At 33.2% G+C, this 23,955-nt stretch overlaps 2 protein-coding genes and 1 long non-coding RNA gene across 3 annotated transcripts; 2 read left to right on the top strand and 1 right to left on the bottom strand.

The window, feature by feature from the left end:
• Positions 1–1,451: 1,451 nt before the first annotated feature.
• LOC110641888 (uncharacterized) lies at positions 1,452–3,121 on the bottom strand. The gene is made up of 5 exons (XM_021793754.2): positions 2,889–3,121; positions 2,732–2,781; positions 2,533–2,611; positions 2,052–2,116; positions 1,452–1,955 (listed from the first exon to the last, which is right to left on the bottom strand). Exons 1-5 carry the CDS (start codon positions 2,947–2,949, stop codon positions 1,752–1,754), a joined length of 459 nt encoding a protein of 152 aa, XP_021649446.2. The 5' UTR covers positions 2,950–3,121; the 3' UTR covers positions 1,452–1,751.
• A 7,788-nt stretch (positions 3,122–10,909) lies between these two features.
• LOC131175267 (uncharacterized) lies at positions 10,910–13,011 on the top strand. Its single transcript, XM_058138978.1, has 2 exons — positions 10,910–11,339; positions 12,612–13,011. Exon 2 carries the CDS (start codon positions 12,616–12,618, stop codon positions 13,009–13,011), a length of 396 nt encoding a protein of 131 aa, XP_057994961.1. The 5' UTR covers positions 10,910–11,339; positions 12,612–12,615.
• A 5,213-nt stretch (positions 13,012–18,224) lies between these two features.
• LOC131175517 (uncharacterized) lies at positions 18,225–19,647 on the top strand. The gene is made up of 3 exons (XR_009145699.1): positions 18,225–18,398; positions 18,843–18,901; positions 19,469–19,647. It is a non-coding gene; the product is annotated as an uncharacterized LOC131175517 (long non-coding RNA).
• The last annotated feature ends 4,308 nt before the right edge of the window (positions 19,648–23,955 follow it).

The raw sequence follows: 23,955 nt of genomic DNA, 5'->3' as shown, positions 1-23,955 counted from the left end.
GAATCGAGACGGGGATCACTCTCCCCACTGTCTTCGCCCCACAGGAAATTGAGGTTGGACAAGAACTTTCCCGTTTGGAAAGCAGGGTGGGCAAGTTTTCCAACGTGTAGAATTTTTTTTATTTTTTTTTTTTTAATTTATCATTATACAAGATATAAATGTACGTTTGAAATATAATTTTAATAATATATATATTATTAAAATTATAATATTTCAGTATTTAAATACATAAAAATAATATAACATAAATTTTAAAATAGAAACATAATATTAATAATATTAAAATTATATATAAATATTTAAATACTTAAATACATAAAAATAAATTAATTTTTTTAATAAAATAATAATAATATATTATTGTGGGGTGGGTTTCAGGGATTTAGGGGAGGAGACCTTCTCCTGTTCCCGCCCTGCTCAACATTGAGGTCGGAGAAAATCGGGTGTTGGGCGCGTTGGAAAGAATTGTCAACTCTGCAATTTTCTTAGATTATCGCCTTGTAGTGGGAGATTTAGCGGAACTGATACATTTTTGTGTCAATAGCTTATATTATTTATTATTAAAAAGAAGAAAATAAAAGTGAGAATGAGAAGGAGAATGATGTGGGTGTAAAGATAAAAAAAAAAAAAATAAAAAAAAAAAAAGAGGGTAATAGAAATAAGAGAGAGAATATCAAAATAATTTGAGTATAAAATTATAATCGGAGTGACTAAAGAATTAATATAATTAAATTATTAGAATTAATTAATATATTTTTTAAAATATATAAATTAAATAATTAATTTTATTAAAATAATAATATTAAATAGTAATTTGACTAATATTAAAATTTGTTGATGAAATAATTAAATGACCTAACAAATTAAAAATATAAAAATTAAATAATTTACTTTTTAAAATTAAAAAATTAAAAAATTAATTTTATTAAATATAAAAACTAAATAACAAATTTCACGGTATAAAACTTTTTTTAGATTAGATTATTTTCATAACATTTCCTAAGAGCATTCCCAATTGCATGGTCCAGCGTAATCTGGACTGTCTTGGGCCACAAAGTAAATGACCCAGTAGGCAACATGTGATCCCACTTGAAGAAATAACCACTCTTCCAGGAAATACCCAGCAAAAAATCTCGCGAGTCCTTGCCTCGTAAGGAAACACAAACCCAGGTCTTATTCATCACATTACACATCTATACCTACTTCATTTAACACAGGCAGAAATCTTCAATGAACACATACATTTTAGTTCCTAGAACTTTTTTTTTTTTCTATGAAGCTTTGATTCAAGCGGGAATTAAAAATTTTATAATGTTAAAAATGGCTTCAATAACATTAAATCTAAACTATTGATATAATATTCATATTTTCTTTAATAATCTTTGCTCTCCAATACATTAAAGTTATCAATTTTAATGATCTTTCACAGTTCAATATTATAAGACATATAATTTAGTGCAGATTATATAGTTTCTTGGCGTTGGTGTTAGTTTTATAATTTGATGTAATATGGGTAACTTGCACATCTGCTTACAAAACCCTAGTGAGCTTCCATAAGTGCTCATGACACAATCATCAAAATCATAGTAAAAAAGTTACTGCAATAAAGCATGGTATGTCTAAATCATTTCCTAATCGTGAAAAACTGCAGCATTTCTGTAGTGCTGTTCAACTTTATCCATTTTTTTATTGTCGTAAAACTTTCCTCTCTCTCTCTCTCTCTAGCTGCTAATCTCCTTTCTAATTAACACTTAGTTGTGTATTGGGGGCTTTCTCTTTGCTGGAGAATAGTCCATAATGTCCACATAGTGATCATCGTGGTTCACCTCCTGGTGCTCAGAAGCTGGCGAAGAATTAATGGTGAATTTCTCTTGTTCCCCACCTACTTCTTCATTGCTTGATCTGCCCTTTGATGTCATTGGGTTAGCTTTATTTTCTTCTACATTTTCCTCATTCTGTACAATCATACAGAGGAATTAATAAAGCAGATAAGCCGGAGATCTTAGGTAAAGAAATTTTATTGATTTACTATGTAGTAATTAACAACCAACCTTGGAGGTGGAGGTGGCGGGAGAAGGAGTAGAGGTGGTCACAGTAGTAAGTTTTCTATTCATTCCTGCAACCATAGATATCAGAAACCATTTAGGATAATGAAAAGTTGGAGTGTGGAGTAACAAATCTTGAAATTTTGATTTGTGAATTTCTATTCAAGAAAATTTAAAGAATTAATAATATAGTTTTGATCAACTTCTTGAGGGACAAAAATTGTTTTGTTTTGGTACATGATCAAGGGTTAAAAGCTTGTGAAACCCAGCAGCTAGCTCCTATGTCAGACTTCCAAAAATATTAGTTGCTAATTAGAAACATGAACTGCAAGTAATCAATATCATCCTAGCTAGCTAGAGTGAGAACTGAGAAACTAATGGTGTTTAGGTTTGTGGCTCCTAGGTCCACAGTAATCTTCATGAATTCTTGGTAAAGAGTGGGATGATGATTTCTTGGATACTCTAGAGACTCTTTTCTTCAAGGTACCTGTACAATGCCCTTCTTTGCAGAGAATAACCTCTCCAAAAGCACCATTACTTCTTTTTATCAAAGAACTCTTGTCCTCCTGCATATAACAATAACCAATTTCCCATTAAAATTTGAAGAAAAATGAAAGGGAAAACACTCATTTGGATAGTTCTAGCTATGTATATATATACAAAGCATGAAGAAACTGAATACCCACATGGATCTTTTGATGCCCAACTTGCATAAATTCCTTTTCCAAACGAATCCCTACACAAAAAGAACAACATATGCTCAGAACTTAAAACCTAATCACACACTTAATATGCTAAAATGAGACCTATCTTGCAAGTTCATAAGACATTTTTATAGCATACCTTGAGCATCATGGAGAAGAAAGGACAAAAGCAGAAGAGAGACTATTAAAGCAGGCCTCATTTGGAGAAAATATTTGAGAAGAAAGAGGAGTGATAAAGGAGAATAAGAATTAGCAGTTCTTGGTACAATTAAGGTCAGGAAAAGAATGTGGGTTTCTCTTAAATTTTGGCTACTCTTTAAAAATTGAATCTGATAGGAGCTATAGTGAATGAGTGAATTGTAGCATGGGGGGATACCCTGCTTAAATATATATATATACATGGTTTTAAGGGCCCACAATAAGTTTTCTCTCCAACAACAACTTTAAGAAGGGGAGTTTTCTTCCACTTTCTTGTGTTTTTCCCTTGTCTTTCTACTGTAAAGTGCTACTATATTTGTTGAAAGGAAATGACTAATCATTGATTCATTAGTGCACCCTTAATTGTTCAATAATGGAAAAGGCTTTTGGGTCTTTGTTTGAGTTGATTGGAGCTTAAAAAGTCTATGAGGTTAGATTTGTATTTTCAAAAGATGGCTACTCCATTTTCCTTCTGTCCCTTCAACCCACCTCTTTTGATTTTTTTTCCCCTCTCAAATGCATGAATTCTTTTTTATTACTATTATAAGATTTACATTCATAATTTTATTGCTCTAAAAAAAATCATGAATATCATTTTTTTTATTAGATTTCATTTTCGGATTAGACAGATGATATACAACCTGTCTAGGATTGATTCATGATTACGTATATTTTGTACCTTCATCATCATTTTGCAATTTGCAAATCTCCTCTCGGCTAATCAATCACTACTTTTAGCTCAGAAGATTAAGCATATCATATGGCTATATAATCATAGGGGCATTTCCCTTTTGAGTGATTAATCAAATATCGGATTAATTGCCGTTAGATGATATTGCATGCTGTATTTTTTTTCACGATAGCATGTGGAAAGAAAGATTGTAAAAGAGAGATGGGACGCTTCATAAATCTAATCCTAGCTAGCTAGTGTTACGGATTTTCAAGTGTCTTTTGGTGGTCTGCTAGACTTTTTATTAACTTCCATAAATTTTTTGGAAAATTTTTATTTAAATTTAATTTATTATATATTTAAAGTATAAAGTATATGAAATTTATATATTTATATATTAAATGATTGATCACGAGGTAAGTTTTTTTTAAATTTTTTTACACATAAAATTGAAACTGAGGCTTTTTTATATACACTCACACCAAATTTTAGATAATTTTCTTTATTATTAGATTAAAATATTAGTTGAAATTATATTTATTGTTTTTTAAGAATAGAAATTATATTTATAGTTAAAGAATTGATTTTTTTTAGTAGAAAATTAGAAATTTAAATATGACTCCAAACTATGTAAAGAGGTATAACATCTTCTGATTTTTGCATAATTTTTATATCTATGCATATATTTTACCCTAGAAAATTTGAAAATATTCCATTCTTAATTTTTACCATAAATCATGTATACGAAGATTGGTTAAAATAAGAGAAGATTAAAGAGGAGCAGTTGTGGGCATTCAATATGGAGAAAGAATTGGATACTGCCACATCAGCAAATGACAGACAGGGTGGACAAATGGCCCACGTGTCGGCTGGGCAACAAGAGGCTTAAATTTGATGGGTGACAGACAACGCTGAACGTTACCTATTTCTGTGTCACGCAGCACACCATTCAGCTCATTTGTCGCTAGTTGGCCGATGGGGCGCCCATTCAACGTGGACGTCCACATCTTGTCTACAACCATGACGGGGCATCAGTTTAGCCACGTTGGCACCCCCGGTTCAAATCCCACCAGGTGTGCTGCGCCTCTGGCCAACAAGAAAACAGTTAGGAGCGATCGTGGAGTGGAAGAAATTTTGTAAAGAGCAGTGGTTTTATATAAATTTAAGGTAAAAATTTTTTTCAAGCATTTAACAATTATTTTTAGAATTAAATAAGCTGTTATTAGTTTAGTTGATCTTTTTAAACCCTAACAATTATTCTTAGAGTCCAATATATTTTTATTAATTTAGTTTATTCTTTTAAATCCATGACAATTACTTATAGAGTTAAATAAAATATTATCAATTTAATTGATTCATTTAAGTCCTTATTAATTAAAAATTTGTTTTATGAGCTCCCACTTCACTCTATGTGTGCTCTGTTAAATGTAAATCCATCATATTCAGTGCCACAAGGTCTTGCAGCTTTTGAAGCTCATCTTCTGCATCTATCACAGAGCATACGAAAAGCATTGAATTTAGCACTGGACATGCTGAATGGCAATACCAATGCACAACACACATATTCTTAATTATTTATCTTCTATTAATGAAATTAAGTTAGAGAGAGAGAGATGAAAATGCTAGTAGAGAGTTTAGCTCTTACATTATATAACAAAAGTGGACGTTAAATAATTATCCGTCCATTACTTGTAAGTCACATAATAGAGACTAACCTCTTTGATCCAAATTTTTAACGTTTTGACTCTAAGGGTAATTATTAAGGAGTTTAAATTGATTAACTAAATTGATAATGACTTATTTGACTCTAACAGTAATTGTCATGGGACTTAAATGAATAAACTAAATTGACAATGGCTTATTTGACTTTTATAGTAATTGTTATGGGTTTAAATGAATCAACTAAATTAATAAAGATTTATTTGACTCTAAAAGTAATAGTAGGGACTTCAAAAATCTTCTTGCCTAAATTTAATATATAAAATGAAAAATTAATTATAAAGTTATAAATAAAAAATAGTTAATTTTTTAAAAAAATTTATTTAAGAATACAAATAAAATTGAATATGGGATTCGTCATTTTATAATTAATTTATCATCTTATATAAGCAATTTTGGATAGAATAAATATATATATATATATATATGCTAATAATCCTATCTATAAAATGCTACTAAAATAAGAATAAAAAAATTGCAGACTTAATTATTAAAAAAGATTATTTAAATCTAATCTATTATAGACCTAATACAAAAATATGTGATTCTCACACTTTTCATATAAGTCTCATCCTACATATTGTGTATTTGAATTTATAACACATCATATGTAAGTAAAACTTTCTCTTTCTTGCTAGTTCCCTACTCTCTACTATCCTAAATACATAGATTTTAGATGGTAGTGATAACACGTAGGAGCCGAGGAGAATTGAAACCATGAAAATAGAACATTATGATGCTACTTTTGGAAGCACTATTTTTGTAGGGATGTACTTCTTAATTATACTTTACTTCCTAAATTACAAATTAGAAAAGAAAATTGCCACAATCGAGGAATGATCTCACAAATTTTTATAGGAAAAAAAGCAAATGTATGGGTTGGGATTGTTCAAAGTGATGTCACTTTTGGAAACATTTTTGTAGAACTACTTGCTTTTGTTGGTAGGAAATTTAAGTCAATCTATCGAGTTTTGAACTATGGAAGATTAGTGCCTTAGTAGTTTGTACATTTTGAGTAATTAGTGGAATATGTCAATGTTCTTTGTCATGATAGAACATAGAGCAAAGAAAAAGAATGAATACTCTATAAAATAATTTCAACCCCTCTTATGAGCCAACCCGTCAAGTTATGTTTCAATGCGTTGTTAGATTAGGAATAGTACCATGTTTTGAATATAATTATTTTTAGTAGATAGATTAGAAGAGTAGGGATTGAAACTTAAATCTGTTAGATGAGTTCGCCTTCAGTCACTGAATTAAGTTAAATTAGGCGAATATAAATAATTAATCGAACATATATGTTTTGCATAGAGAACTTAATATACATAATTTTAATTATTAATTGAAGCACATATAGTTAGAGTTCTTTATTCTATTTTTTAAATCTTTATTCTATTTTTTAAATCTTTATTTATTTATTCATTATGATTATTTAATTAGAGTTCGAATTGATAACATTATAACTCAAAAAATGACTTTAATAGCATTAATTTAAAATTAACTAATTTTTTCTATCTAAATGAATCTAAAAAAGCTCTCATTGCATAATAGTTTGGAGAGTTAAAAAAGTGCTCGAATGGAGCTCCAATCAAATATTTTAATTAAATCTTTTACTTAGCTTGTCAGCATGCCAATTTGAAATAATGTTTTAAAAATATATGCCGCACTTTGTGAATAATACAACTTAATATGCCAATTAAGGTAGAATTGAAAATTTTAATTAAATTTTGTATAATTATTAAGTACTATCCTTTTTTCTTAAAAAAAAAAAATTCAAGTTCTATAGTGATCTGGCATACATTAATTTGAAGTCTGCCTAAAATATTGTAATAAACAAAAAGGAATGGAATCCAATATAACGAAATTAATGTCAACTATCACAATCATCACAAACAATTGGTATTCTTAGCTAGAGAACAATTTGTTATAATTAGATAACTAGCATAATTCTCCTGTTATGTATGAGTAATTTATAATTTTTATTTTTAATTTAATTTTTAATTATATTTTAAATAAAATAGATTATTATTATTATTAAATTAATTTTAAATTAAAAAATTTCTTTTATTTAATTTATTTTGAATAAATTTTTACTCATTTATTAAATTTTTTCTTTTATTTAATTTATTTTGAATAAATTTTTACTTCTTATAATAATAAATTTTTAATTAATTTATGATATAATTAATTAAATTACCTATTTAATTATTTTTATACATATATTAACAGTAGTTTTCATAATTATTTTATTTAAAATGTAATAAAAATACTTATTAAAAAAATAATTTAAATTTTATTAAATTTTTATATTTTATTTTATAATTTATGTAAATCAATATTTATTTTTTATAAATTATAGAAAATATATTAAATTAATAAGAAAATAATATTATTTTAAAAATATATAAATAGAATATTTTTTGTTATTAATATAATAAAAAAACAAATCACTAATAATGAATTAAATTATTTAATTTTAATAATAATGAAAATATATAACATTATTATTAATTAAAAATAACTTTCTATTATATTATTTTTTAAAAATATTATATCTAAGTCGAAATTATTTTTTATTAATTTGATATAATTTTTATAAAATAATTCTTTGAAAAAAATGATTATCACTTTACATAAATTTATAATATAAAATAAATACATTTCTATTAAAAATATTATCATTTTTTATTAAATAATAAATATTAAAAATACATATTATTTTTTAAAAAAAGTTCTATAATTTTAAAACTATAATTTTAATTATTTTTAATCATCTTTATCTTTATTTGTAGCTAAATTTTCAATGTAATCATATTTAAAATTTATCTTTGAAATTCTATTTCTATATAAAAATATTATTAAGAGATAAGTTATGCATAAAAATATAAATATTTAATTAAAATTTAAAAGTAAGTCTGTTGAAAATTAATGATAATAAAATATGGATAATCAAAATATTAGTTATTATTAAATTCGATATATAATTATAATAAAATAAAATATTCAAAAGTTTAAGAAATATTAAATAAGAAATTTATAAAAAAAAATTAATAATTAAATAAATATTAACTAAATATATTTAAATAAATAAATTTTAAGAATGATAACTAATAATTTTTAAAAGAAATAATAAAAAAATAGTGCAAATAAAAAATATATATAAGAGCATTAAATGTCTCATATGGTATTTTATATACAGATAAATAAATGAAAATTATTTAAATAAAAAATTAATTTATGGTTAAATATTATTTAATTGAATATGGTAACAAACATTCAAATTCCATTTTTATAATAGTAAAATATTTATTTTTTATGTATTTAGTCATTTTAATTAAATCGTTATAAGTTGGCTATAATGATAATAATAATAATAAGTATTAATTAAAAAGAATATTAAATTATTAACATAAAAAATAATACATACTAATTATAAATAAGTCAAATCCCTATATTTTATTTTTATAACTTTTCATATAAACTACACTTTTTGTCTCTTAAATTTTTTAATAAAGATTTCATAAAAAAATAATAAAAAAAATAATAATGTAATAAAAATATTTATTAAAGATATAAAATAATTTAAGATTGATTAAATTATATAATTATTGATTATTAGATCACAAATTAATAGTCAATTTTCTTTAAACTAATGGCCATCAATGACCTTTTATTATTATTATTATTATTATTATTATTATTATTATTATTATTATTATTATTATCTTTAAATTATTTTTAATTATTTTATTTTAAACTATTATTATTATTATTATTATTATTATTATTATTATTATTATTATTATTATTATTATTGAAGATAACATATGATAAATAATATTTTTACATAAATGAATTTATAAAAAAATAATTTTTAAATATTATATTTAATTACACAATATCTTAACTTTTAAAAATTAAATTTTAAAGAAAATAATAATTTAAATCATAAATTTTAAAGTAGTATAAAATAGTATTGCAAATAATAATGATAATTAAAAGAAAAATAAAAAATTAAATAATAATTAGTATAAATGAGAATATTTATTATTGATTATGAGATCACAAATTAACGATTAATTTTCTTTAAACTAATGGCCATCAATGATCTTATTATTATTATTATTATTATTATTATTATTATTATTATTATTATTATTATTATTATTATTATTATTATTATTATTATTATTATTATTATTATTATTATTATTGAGGATAACATATGATAAATAATGTTTTTGCATAAATGAATTTATAAAAAAATTAATTTTTAAATATTATATTTAATTACACAATATCTTAACTTTTAAAAATTAAATTTTAAAGAAAATAATAATTTAAATCATAAATTTTAAAGTAGTATAAAATAGTATTGTAAATAATAATGATAATTAAAAAAAATAAAAAATTAAATAATAATTAGTATATGTAACACCCCAAAATTTTATTATTTATGAGTATTTTTGGTATTTTAATTTTATTTGAATTTTAGGAATTTTTTTGAGATTTTTCGGATTTTAAAAATCGGGTTCGATTTTCCGAAAATATAAACTTTGATGATTTTTAAAAATTAATTTAAAGACCACGTGGCAAAACTAAAAATATATTTGGAGTCTACGTATTTTTCTGAGTTTTACGAAATTTTTTCGGAATTTTTGGACCTCGTTTTAGGTCCCGAGGCAGAGTAAAAATTTAAAATTTTGTATTTCGAATCGAACCGGCCGAATAGAACCGGACCGGATCGGACCGGTCGAATCGGACCGGTCTCTTCTCTTTTTCTTCCTCCCGCGTGCGACGCCCTCTCCTCTCTTCTCTCGCTTTCTCCTTCCGCTCTAGCCGCCGCCGCAACCCACCAGCCCAAAAGCCAGCGCCGCCAATGACCAATGGCCGGCCGCCGCCCAAACGGCCGGAAAACGCCGCGCGAAACGTCCCCTGCGCGCGCCGCGCCGCTTCGACTTCCTCGGCCAAATCCGGCCGATCCGGCCACCAATTGGACCGGGTCTTGTGTCCAAAATCATCTACTCGGCGAGAGCTTTCCATAGACACCAAGAACGCCGAACTGGCCGAGCGATTGTCCGATTTTAGCTCGGGAAGATTTTAGCCCATTTCGACTTTCGGACTAGATTTCTCGAAAACCGTGAATCCCACGAGAAAACCGAGGCCACCAGCACGCTCCATTCGTCGAGAGCTTCGCAACGACATAAATTTTGAATTTTTCCGACACCGTTTTTCGGTGGGTCCCACGGAACTTCGCAGTGTATTTTCGAGCATTAAATGAGCTTAGAAAATTCTGAAAAATTTATGTACTAACCCCCGTGTTATGGGCTTCGTGTAGGTATTCTCGATTCGCGGAAATTCGACAGTTGATCGAGTCTGCAAATTTCGGGCCAGACAGACCCGTTACCGGAAAAGTCTCTGAATTGGGCCGAGGTTTTGGCTAGTCCCCTATTGTTAGACGCCCCGAGCGCGTTCCCGAAGTCGGAATCGGCAAAGGTAAACCCGAACCTTGTTTTTACGTAATTTTCTAGTGCTTAAATAGGATTAAAAATCCATAAAATATTCGTGGTAGCTTAGAAAATTACGATTCTTTTTGCAATAGCTTAGTAATATTGCTAAGGACCGCGGGGCAAAGTTTTATAATTTTTAGAGCTTGTTTGGGCAGTTTTTGCAAAAATGATCAATAATAAGGACTAAATTGAAATTTTGCGTATTGTGATGGATGATTGATTTGATGGGCCCAGGAGGGGCTGTGTGATATGATTGAACTGTTGATGTATGGATTGCGAGTATAGAAGTGCGTTTTTAGCCCTTTTGCAGGTTGGGTAGGTCCTAGGTATAGGGGAGACTCTGCCGGATTTTCGGCACGACTTAGGACGTACTTGATATTTTTCTTTGTTTGTATTGAGTCAAATTTATTAAATAGATGTAATGTAATTGTCAGGTGAGCCGGGACAGCCTTCTTCCTCCGCCCAGCCGCCACAGTAATTTGTCGTCAAGTTTGTGAGTAAAATATTAATTTTAATTGTAATTTCGATATTATTATATGTTCAGCATGCCCATGCATCACTTATATGCATATATTTATGTAGTTAAACTCTAGGCACGATTTATGTTGCATTCATAACTGTTAATGTGCCATGAGTGTTGCTGTGGTAATTTGGAGCAGTGTGCGTGCGTTGGCGTGCGTGTGATGTGGTGTGGACTATGGATAGGACGGGGTAGTCACGGCTTGAGTTCTTCGCTGGGACCCGTTCCTTCGAGGGGTAGTCACGGCTTGAGTTCTTCGCTGGGACCCTCGATTTGGTTTATTAAGCGAAAGTCCGGCTTGAGTTCTTCTTGGCACTGAGTTGGATTTAAGAGAGTCGTATAGGATCAGCTCCCAATATATTATGATTGATGCTACAGGGTGCGTGAGTGCTCCAAATTACCTTTTTGATGCTATGATGTGAATATGATGTTGATGTTGCATTTCACTCCACAGGGTGCATTAGTTACAGTTAGTTATAGAGATTATGGTTAAAATTGATATTTTACTCTCTGAGTCGAACGCTCACTCCTGTTCAAAAATTTTTACAGGCCACAGGAGGATATTTTGTTCAGGGTTAACCTGCTTTTCTACTTCGCAGGTTGTTTATTAATATTTGTGTAATTTTAGTTACTCCTAGAATTTTCGCATGTGTTAGCAGTAATTATTTGAATTTGGTCTGTAATATTATTATCATGTTGGACCTGTAAACTTAATATTTTAAGTCTGTTTTGATGGATTGGATGAGAGAGCTGAGCTCCCATTTATTATTATGTTGATGAGTATGTGGAGGGTGAGCTGAGCTCCCCAATGGATTGTTTATTGTGTTTACAGGTCGGGTGAGTCGAAAACTCCCCGTTGGAAAGTCCATTTTATGGCCGGACTCTATCCGTTTGTTTTCTTGAATTTGGGCCCAATGGGCCTTAGAGTTGGGTTAATGAACAGTTAGGCTTACTACGGGCCTCGGGGGCTTTAAGCTGGCCCAGGTCCTAGTGCCGGTCCGGCCCATAGGTTGGGTCGTGACAAATGTGGTATCAGAGCTTAGGCTCCAGATTCTTAGGGAATGTTGTCTAAAGTGTTGGGAAGAGTCTACTAGGAGTCACATGCGGAAATATAGGGTCCACATTCGTCTTGCATTGTCATCTTTGCTTCTAGTTTCTGCTCCATATGTTATGTATAAATATGAGTCTATAGAGCTGTGTAATGTGCAGTTTTGAATTTTGTGGGCTAATGCTGCTGAATTTCAGGAAAATGCGTAGAAGCAGGAGAGCTGCCACTGCACCAGAACCAGATGTGCCCGACGAGGTGTCGGCACAGGATGAGGCGCCTGCCCCGAGGAGGCGGGGTAGGAGGCCTAGAGCTGCTCAAGTAGAGGAGCAGCCAACCCCAGTACAGGAACAGTCCTTTATGGCACAGGGTCCCATGGACCCCATGGCAGCTACTCTAGCTGGTCTGCAGAGAACCATCGACATGATGGCTCAGTATATGGTCCACCCTCCACAGCAGCAGCAGTCCACCGCACCAAGAGAGGAATCTTACAAACAGATCATAAATTTCAAGAAGTTGGTGCCTGGTACCTATGATGTGTCAGACGATGCATATCGGTTTTTGGATTCCTGCAAACAGCAGAGTAATTACGATTGGTGATAGAAGATTGATAGAGTGTATGCAGCACGTCATGGGGCCCATGCCTAGGCAATGGATGAATGACTACGTGTTACCCCGGATGGAGGGTTTGACATGGGCTCAGTTTGTGGAACTTTTTATCAACCGGTTTGTGCCAGAAAGTTTCAGAGATCAGAAGCAGTGGGCCTTTGAGGCCTTAAGACAGAATGGCAGTGCAGAGATGAATATGCTCTGCAATTCGGAATTGAGCAGATATGCCCCTACAAAGATATCTCAGAGACTATGAAGGTGAAAAGATTCCTCTGAGGGCTTGACAAGAGATCTGCGACCCTGGCCATGATGTCTGATCAGTCTTTTGATGTGGTGGTTGACCGAGCTAGACAGATTGAGATCAGTTATGCTGTAGATGACAGCGGAAGAGCAAAGAAAAACAGAGCAGAGGGTTCCTCAGGTGTCCCTTCCATGGGTACTCCGGATAGTGGTGGCCAGAGTAATTACAGAGGAAAGAGTAGGAACAAGAAAAGTGGTTTTAGACACAAATCACGAGGATTCAGACCAGGGTACGGATCGAGCAGTGGTCACAGTTCGGGGTACAGCAGTTCTGGGTCTGGCTCAGGATCCTCCTTGGCACCTTGTGCACAGTGTGGAAGAGGACATTCAGGACCTTGTTTGATGGGATCAGGAGTATGCTTGAGGTGTGGCCAACCGGGTCACATTGCTAGAGAATGACCCATGTTCAGCGAGCCACAGATGGGGTAATAGGGTTCTGTTGCGAATGTTCCTCGACAGTTGTATAAGGGCGCTTCAAACATGGCAGTGATCGATTCGATGCCAACAGGCCGAGGACAAGGGGACATGGATTTGGAGGCGGTCAGAGGTAGAAGTCGATATCGTGTTACGCCACTCGGGGTAGAAGTCAAGCTCGGGTTTTCACCCTGACCCACCAGGATGCTCAAGCTTCAAATGCAGTTGTGGCAGGTATTCTTCTGGTCTGTTCTTATGAGGCTCGTGTTTTGATAGATCCGGGTGCTACGCACTCATTTGTCTCCCCTGTGTTTGCCATGAGGTTGGGTAGAAACTCTACAACTTTAGAGTGCCCTTTGTCAGTAGCTACCCCACTTAGTGACAACATAGATGTAGACATGGTATTTCCGGGTAGCCCAGTGGTAGTGGATGGAAAGATCCTCCCAGCAGACTTGGTTCCTCTACCAGTAATGGATTTCGATGTAATCCTGGGGATGGATTGGTTGGCAACTCATTATGCCACCTTAGACTGCAGGAACAAAAAGGTATACTTCCACATACCTGGTGTGGAAGAGTTTAGCTTTGATGGTGACAGAGCGTGGCTCCATATAATTTGGTGTCGCAATTAGTGCGAGAAAAATGTTGAGGCGTGGATGCCAAGGGTATTTGGCATTGGTGAGAGATACATCCGTAAAGGTGTCGGCATGGAAAATGTTCTGTTGTCGGAGAATTCATGGATGTCTTCCCGAAGAGCTTCGGGGTTGCCACGAGAAAGGAATAGAGTTCGCATTGATGTTATTCCGGTACAAACCCCATATCCATGCCACCTTACAGGATGGCACCAGTGAATTGAAAGAGTGAAGGAGCAACTACAGGAGCTTTTGGACAAGGGTTTCATACGTCCGAGCACTTCACCCCGGGTGCTCTATTTGTGAGAAAGAAGGATGGGTCATTGAGGTTGTGTATCGACTACGCATACTGAACAAGGTGACTGTGAAGAACAAGTATCCACTTCCTCGGATCGATGATTTGTTTGATCAGCTCCAAGGAGCTAGATTCTTTTCCAAGATAGACCTGCGATCAGGCTACCATCAGTTGAGAATCAGGAATGAGGATGTGTCCAAAACGGCTTTCAGGACAAGATATGGTCATTATGAGTTCTTGGTGATGTCTTTTGGACTCACTAATGCACCAGCAGCCTTCATGGACTTGATGAACAGGGTGTTCAAGCCATTTTTGGACCGTTTTGTCATCGTATTCATAGATGACATTCTGGTATACTCTCGGACCGAGGAAGAACACGTGTGGCACTTGAGGATGGTGTTGCAGACCTTGAGGGAGCACCAGCTATACGCCAAATTTTTGAAATGTGAATTTTGGCTAGAAAGCATCTCATTCTTGGGACACGTGGTTTCTAGTGACGGTATTCAAGTGGATCCCAAGAAAATTGAAGCTGTAACTGATTGGCTTAGGCCTACAACAGTCACAGAGGTGCGAAGTTTTCTGGGTTTAGCTGGCTACTATAGGCGTTTTGTGCAAGATTTCTCCAGGATAGCGGCTCCCCTAACTAAGTTGACCAGGAAGAATGTTCCATTCATTTGGACAGATGACTGTGAGGTGAGTTTCCAGAAGCTTAAGGAGTGTCTAACCACTGCCCCTGTGTTGACACTACCTGTGAGTGGTGAAGGATACACCGTGTATTGTGACGCCTCCAGAGTTGGCCTAGGGTGTGTTTTGATGCAGAATGGAAAGGTAGTGGCTTATGCTTCAAGGCAGCTGAAGAGGCATGAGCAGAACTACCCCACCCATGATTTGGAAATGGCGGCTGTAATCTTTGCACTAAAGATCTGGAGACACTATCTGTATGGTGAAGTGTGCGAGATATACACCGACCACAAAAGTTTGAAGTACATCTTCCAGCAGAGGGATTTAAACTTGAGACAGAGGAGATGGATGGAGCTTCTGAAAGACTATGATTGCACCATCCAGTACCACCCTGGGAAGGCCAATGTTGTGGCAGATGCTCTGAGCAGAAAATCTTCTGGCAGTTTGGCGCACATTTCAGTAGAGAAGAGACCGTTGATTCGGGAGGTACATGAGTTGATGGATCAAGGTTTAATCCTAGATCTTTCAGATGAGGGGGTATTGTTGGCTCACTTTTCAGTGAGGCCAGACTTGAGGGACAGAGTTAGAGTTTCCCAGCACAGAGACCAACAAATGATGAAGATCATAGAAAGAATACAGCAGGGTGAAGGTGGTGAGTTTGGATTTGCCAATGATGGCGCCCTAGTGCAAGGTTCTAGGATATGTGTGCCCGATGTGGACAACCTCAGGAATGAAATCATGCGAGAGGCACACTACACAGCATGCAGTATCACCTGTGTTCCACCAAGATGTACCATGATGTGAAAGATAGCTACTGGTGGAATGGCATGAAGAGAGACATAGCAGACTTTGTGTCCAAGTGCTTAACTTGTCAGAAGGTGAAGTTTGAACACTGAGACTGTCGGGGAAGTCGCAAGAGCTCCCTATCCCGAGAATGGAAGTGGGAAATGATTACTATGGATTTTGTGATCAGGTTGCCTCGTACCACGCGAGAATATGATTCGATATGGGTAATTGTAGACCGCTTGACCAAATCAGCTCACTTCTTACTCAGAAGACTACATACCACGTGGCACAAGTATGCCCGCTCTACATTCGAGAAATAGTCGATTGCATGGAGTTCGGCTTCCATAATATCTCAGAGGGCCCCAGATTCACTTCTGGTTTTGGAGAAAGTTGCGGAGGCTCTTGGCACACAGTTGAACTTCGATCTGACCTTCCACCCTCGCATGCAGACGGATCAGAAAGGACAATCCAAACACCGGAAGACATGCTTCGTATGAGTGTCTTGGATTTTGGAGGTCAATGGGATGAGACTAGCTTTAGTGGAGTTTGCCTATAACAACGATTATCACTCCGGCATAGGGATGGCACCCTATGAGGCACTATATGGAAGAAAGTGTAGGTCTCCTCCGTGTTGGACAGAAATGGGGAAGCGAAGGTGCATGATGTAGACCTAGTGCAAGACACTTGAGGTAGTTCCTTTAATCGTGAACGATCAAGACACTTTTCACAGAAGAGTTATGCAGACGGAGGGATGTGGAGTTTGCAGTGGGCGACTATGTATTCCTGAAGGTTTCTCCAATGAAGGGAGTCATGAGATTTTGAAAGAAGGGCAAGTTGGCACCTCGGTATATCGGACCTTTTGAGGTTACTGATAGAGTTGGAGCAGTTGCCTACCGGTTGGAGCTACCACCCAACCTCTCTCACGTTCATCCCGTGTTTCACATCTCCATGCTCAGGAAATACATTCCCGATCCTTCTCATGTACTGCAGCCGGATGTGATAGAGCTAAAGGAGAATTTGACATTTGAGGAGCAACCTGTAGCCATAGTGGACTACCAAGTAAGACAGCTAAGATCCAAACAGATCCCTATGGTTAAGGTTTTGTGGAGGAGCCAGTCAGTGGAAGAGTGCACCTGGGAGTCAGAACGGGACATGCGTAGCAAGTACCCTTACTTGTTCAATGTATAATCATGTACTTTATTCTGCCTTGTGTAAAAATTCGAGGACGAATTTTCTGTAAGGGGGGAAGAATGTAACACCCCAAAATTTTATTATTTATGAGTATTTTTGGTATTTTAATTTTATTTGAATTTTAGGAATTTTTTTGAGATTTTTCGGATTTTAAAAATCGGGTTCGATTTTCCGAAAATATAAACTTTGATGATTTTTAAAAATTAATTTAAAGACCACGTGGCAAAACTAAAAATATATTTGGAGTCTACGTATTTTTCTGAGTTTTACGGAATTTTTTCGGAATTTTTGGACCTCGTTTTCGGTCCCGGCGAGTAAAATTCAAAATTTTGTATTCGAATCGAACAGGCCGAATCGAGCCAGGATCGGATCGGTCGAATCGGACCGGTCTCTTCTCTTTTTCTTCCTCCCGCGCGCGACGCCCTCTCCTCTCTTCTCTCTCGTTTCTCTCTCCTCTCCGCTAGCCGCGCCCTAGCGCCCTAGCCCGGCCAGCGCGCGCCAGCCGACCAAGCGTGCGCGTAAACGGTGGAAAACGCCGCACGAACGTCCCTGCGCGCGCCGACTTCCTCGCTTCCGCCGATCCGCCACCAATTGGACCGGTCTTCTGTCCAAAATCATCAACTCGGCGAGCTTTCCATAGACACCAAGAACGCCAAATCCGTCGAGCGGATTGTCCGATTTTAGCTTCGGGAAGATTTTAGCCCATTTCGACTTTCGGGCTAGATTTCTCGGCAGTGAATCCCACGAAAACCGAGGCCACCAGACGCTCCATTCGCCGAGAGCTTCGCGACATAAATTTTGAATTTTTCCGACCGCTTTTTGGTGGGTCCCACGGAACTTCGCAGTGTATTTTCGAGCATTAAATGAGCTTAGAAAATTTTGAAAAATTTATGTACTAACCCCCGTGTTATGGGCTTCGTGTAGGTATTCTCGATTCGCGGAAATTCGACAGTTGATCGAGTCTGCAAATTTCGGGCCAGACAGACCCGTTACCGGAAAAGTCTCCGAATTGGGCCGAGGTTTTGGCTAGCCCCCCATTGTCAGACGCCCCGAGCGCGTTCCCGAAGTCGGAATCGGCAAAGGTAAACCCGAACCTTGTTTTTACGTAATTTTCTAGTGCTTAAATAGGATTAAAAATCCATAAAATATTCGTGGTAGCTTAGAAAATTACGATTCTTTTTGCAATAGCTTAGTAATATTGCTAAGGACCGCGGGGCAAAGTTTTATAATTTTTAGAGCTTGTTTGGGTTTTGCAAAAATGATCAATAATAAGGACTAAATTGAAATTTTGCGTATTGTGATGGATGATTGATTTGATGGGCCCAGGAGGGGCTGTGTGATATGATTGAACTGTTGATGTATGGATTGCGAGTATAGAAGTGCGTTTTTAGCCCTTTTGCAGGTTGGGTAGGTCCTAGGTATAGGGGAGATTCTGCCGGATTTTCGGCACGACTTAGGACGTACTTGATATTTTTCTTTGTTTGTATTGAGTCAAATTTATTAAATAGATGTAATGTAATTGTCAGGTGAGCCGGGACAGCCTTCTTCCTCCGCCCAGCCGCCACAGTAATTTGTCGTCAAGTTTGTGAGTAAAATATTAATTTTAATTGTAATTTCGATATTATTATATGTTCAGCATGCCCATGCATCACTTATATGCATATATTTATGTAGTTAAACTCTAGGCACGATTTATGTTGCATTCATAATCATTAATGTGCCATGAGTGTTCTTGTGGTAATTTAGAGCGGTGCGTGCGTTGGCGTGCGTGTGATGTGGTGTGGACTATGGATAGGACGGGGTAGTCACGGCTTGAGTTCTTTTGGGACCCGCTTCCTTCGAGGGGTAGTCACGGCTTGAGTTCTTCTGGGACCCTCGATTTGGTTTATTAAGCGAAAGTCCGGCTTGAGTTCTTCCGGCACTGAGTTGGATTTAAGAGAGTCGTATAGGATCGGCTCCCAATATATTATGATTGATGCTACAGGTGTGTGAGTGCTCCAAATTACCTTTTGATGTTATGTTGTGAATATGTTGTTGATGTTGCATTTCACTCCACGAGTGCATTAGTTCTGATTAGTTATAGAGATTATGGTTAAAATTGATATTTTACTCTCTGAGTCGAACGCTCACTCCTGTTCAAAAATTTTTACAGGCCACAGGAGGATATTTTGTTCAGGGTTAACCTGCTTTTCTACTTCGCAGGTTGTTTATTAATATTTGTGTAATTTTAGTTACTCCTAGAATTTCCGCATGTGTTAGCAGTAATTATTTGAATTTGGTCTGTAATATTATTATCATGTTGGACCTGTAAACTTAATATTTTAAGTCTGTTTTGATGGATTGGATGAGGGAGCTGAGCTCCCATTTATTATTATGTTGATGAGTATGTGGAGGGTGAGCTGAGCTCCCCAATGGATTGTTTATTGTGTTTACAGGTCGGGTGAGTCGAAAACTCCCCGTTGGAAAGTCCATTTTATGGCCGGACTCTATCCGTTTGTTTTCTTGAATTTGGGCCCAATGGGCCTTAGAGTTGGGTTAATGAACAGTTAGGCTTACTACGGGCCTCGGGGGCTTTAAGCTGGCCCAGGTCCTAGTGCCGGTCCGGCCCATAGGTTGGGTCGTGACAGTATAAATGAAAGTATTTATTATTGATTATGAGATCATAAATTAATAATTAATTTCCTTTAAATTAATGGCCATCAATGATATATTATTATTATTATTATTATTATTATTATTATTATTATTATTATAAAGGATAACATGTGGTAAATAATTTTTTCTGCATAAATAAATTTATAAAAAAATAATATAAATAATTTTTAAATATTTTATTTAATTACAAAAGATCTTAATTTATAAAAATTAAATTTTAAAGAAAATAATAATTTAAATATTAAATGTTAAACGTGATAATTTTTTCAGATAAAGTACTACATGTCATTTCCTAAGAAATACCTCTATATATGTGTGTGTGTTTGTTATAATCTTTGTTTCAATTGACAAGTAATTCTTTTAAGCCACACCTAACTAAAATTAATAAGGTCCAGGCCTGATTGGCATTAATTACGGGATTAAACAAAGTCAACATATACATTGCAATAAATCCAAGATGCCGAAAACTGATCAAAGAAATTAAAATCGGCCGACAAAGGGACACCACGATGTTTCTCGAGCTCGTTTGGAGCAAGCTGGACCACTTTTCACTCATCCAGCCCTAAATTTTCATATGGATGCATGTTTTTAGATTTTTTGTCTGCTGAGAGCGATACATTGCAATCTTAGTGTATGTATGACCATTTCCCTTTGTTTGGGATTACTTCTATTATTTTAGATTTTATAAATTTAATATGAAGTTCTAACTAATCAAGATTAATTATCATAATTATTTTATCGCGTAAAAGTTGATATTTCAATATCATATATTACTTTTGAAAAGTGTGAAAGTTGATCTTTTAAGATCACATGTTACTTCTAAAAAGTGTGCATGTAGAATATATATAATTTAATATGTCTTGATAAAATTATTATAATTTTATTAATGGTATGTGTCGTCTCTCTTTAGTATATTTTTGTAATAATAATAATAAAACTAATTATATATCAATGCTAACAAATTGTTTCGATCAATCAATGTGTTATTATTATTATTAATAATTTGAACTCAAGGTCTTATAACCTTGGAAACCATTTCAGATTCACTAAGTTAAGGCTCATTAATATGTCAATTTTTTTAACCTGTTAATCTGATCTCAGTCCCTTCAAATTAAAGTAATTCATGATTTATTTAAATGTATGCTCACTTAATTAATTTATTAAATTGAGGATCAATTGACTTAATAAAAATTTAATTTATTTAAATTGGATTTGATTAATCTAAAATGGATGTGACTTGAAAGTAAATAAATTGAATAATTTTTCTTTTGAAAATAAATACTATGAGATTAAATAATTGATAATTCAAAAATTGACTCAAAAATATTTTCTTTATAGTGAGTTAATGAGTTATTTAAATCAACCTACAATCGAAATCATCCAACTAGCTCGAAACTTGCTTGGATAAAAATGAAATTCAAGAGTACCCAAACCCTACCCTTGTGGACTTATGCATAACATGTTTTCCGAAAACATATGCAGACATTGTTGACAAGTATGTATATATGCTTTTGCATTTGTTTGTATGTGCCGTCTGAATCATAATCGGTCCTCAAATGTCAAAATAATGCTGCAAATATCTGTCACTTGTACTGCCTCAACCCTGGAAAAATGCCAGATGGATTCCCAACCTCTCTTCAAAGAAAAAACATAAAGATACTCCCCAGTGGAATGGATGCATCTATTCCTTCAAGTTTCATTCAATATGTATCTGCCACAAAGACTTGTACGATATTTTGCTGCAGCTTTTCTTTTAATGATCCTTTTTTTTTTTTCTTTTTACAAATGTCTAGCTTCCAAGGCTGAATAAAATCATTCCATCGATAGGTCTAGAATGTGTTCAACTTCATTTACGTTTAATATTGGTGTCAGCATTTTTAGGCTTGTTCTTGCTTTAAACCTTTCAGTCAATAAATAAATCTGGCGCCTGGCGGCTGCAAAGTTGACTAATTTGTCACGGCCACTGGCAGAAATTTGCACAGGTTAAAGAATAAATATGGCTTCTAGAAGACATAAGCATCGAAGATGGTGGAGATTATCAGACAAAAAAAAAAGGTGGTGGAGAAATCATAGCCAATAGGTAAATTCCAAGAGTTATTTTTAATTTTAAAATTTATAATAAAAATATTTTTAAACTTAAAAATATAACATAAAAATTTTTAAATTTTTAAATTATTTTAATTTATAAATAATATATTAATGTAAATAATTTAAAGTAATAATAAATTAAATAATTATTATTATTTATTGGAGGTAACATGTAGTACTTTGTTATCCCGTAAAATTAAAAATTTTTCTTAATTAATTTATAAAAAAATTATAATTAATTTTATCATTATCATATAAAAGAAAGATAATTGTATATATTACAACTATTACAAATTATATAAATCGGTTATTATGAGTTAAAAGAATTTCGTTATATAAAATTTTAAAATGTAATGAATTTTATATCACATTTTTAAATTTAAGATAACTCTATTACAAATTCTAAAATTTAAGGAAAGTTATTAAAATTTATTCATGGCCGACATAAATAATTTACTCAATTTATGTTGGACCCATCACAAGGCCTTAGAGCACACCAAAAGATTTTTTTTTTTAAGAACCAAAGTCACATTGCATATAAAATTAATTTCACAAAATAATTAATTATAAATAGTTGTATATTTTGAGAGGGTCAATGTTATTGTTATTTATTAAAAAATATTATATAGAATTTAGTTAATTTAGATTTTTTTAAGGTGCCAATGTTATAAAAATTTCTTAAAGGTATGATAAGAAATGAAAAAATTCTAATATTTCACCTAAATAATATCATAGTAAAATAAAATAAATTAATTTAAAGAGTTAATAACTAAAATAAAATAAAATTTTTGTAAATATATATACATATAAAAGAAGATTTCGGAAGGGTTGGGAGTACACGGCTCCCACTTCCTAACCCCTTGCACGGCATCTACATATGTAACTAAACTTTTCAACGCTATATACTAACCTCATCATAGTTTGATTTGGTACCCAATAGAGCGAATTCATCAAAAATTCAATTTTGAGATCATTTTCTGAGGTCAAACAAAAAATATAATTTTTTTATTATGAATCTTTTAATTTTTAATGTTAAAATAATGAAAACAATATGGTCATACTTTTTTTTATTTAGTAAATTTAATATATTATATAACCCTTATTGCAATTTATTTTTTTTTCAATTAAATCGATAATTACATATTCATAAGTCAAGTCAAATCCAATTAATGTGACAGTATTTCTTAGGACAAACAATCCAGAGGTTTTGTGGCCATTTTCCCTTTATGGCATAAATATATGCATTAATATCAATAATTTTAATTTAGTAGTGTTAAAATTTTCAAAATTATAAATTAAATCTTAATTTTAAATTAAACAAAAAATATGATTTTTTTTAATAGAGTCCCACTAAAATTTGAATTCGGAACACAATCTCTTCCCTCTCTTTTTTTTTTCTTTTAGATTTTTTGTTAGCAGCCACCAATGAAAAACCTAGATTATTTTTTTAATTTCCAATGAACTTTCAAATTTATATCAATTTAGAATATATTTGAGTTTATCTCATCATATTTATATCTGTTGATAACAGATTTATAGTCCTCTCTTCAATATTGAGATTTAATTTTCTTTCTAGCAGCTTTTTTTTTTTTTTTTTTCGATATTGGAATGGGCTATTTGGTTGGAGACTTTGAATCATTAGATATAGGTAACAATCTTCTATCAATATTTTGTGGTTTAATATCTTTGGTGGATAACAGAAATAATAAGTTCTCGAAATAAGAATATTGCAGAAAGAATGCAAGATTATTCTACTCGGTCTAGATCACTAACAAAAAATTTTAATTGGTGATATCTCTATTTTTTTCTCACTTATATTATGATTTTTATTAAGGAATTATCAACTTTTATTAAAAAAAAAAAATTGAATTCTACACCTTATAATTCTTGAAATAA

The sequence above is a fragment of the Hevea brasiliensis genome, chromosome 17, assembly GCF_030052815.1.
Source record: "Hevea brasiliensis isolate MT/VB/25A 57/8 chromosome 17, ASM3005281v1, whole genome shotgun sequence".
Classification (NCBI taxonomy): domain Eukaryota; kingdom Viridiplantae; phylum Streptophyta; class Magnoliopsida; order Malpighiales; family Euphorbiaceae; genus Hevea; species Hevea brasiliensis.
Note: the sequence above shows the minus strand (reverse complement) of the source record. Positions and strands in the feature narration are given on the sequence as shown.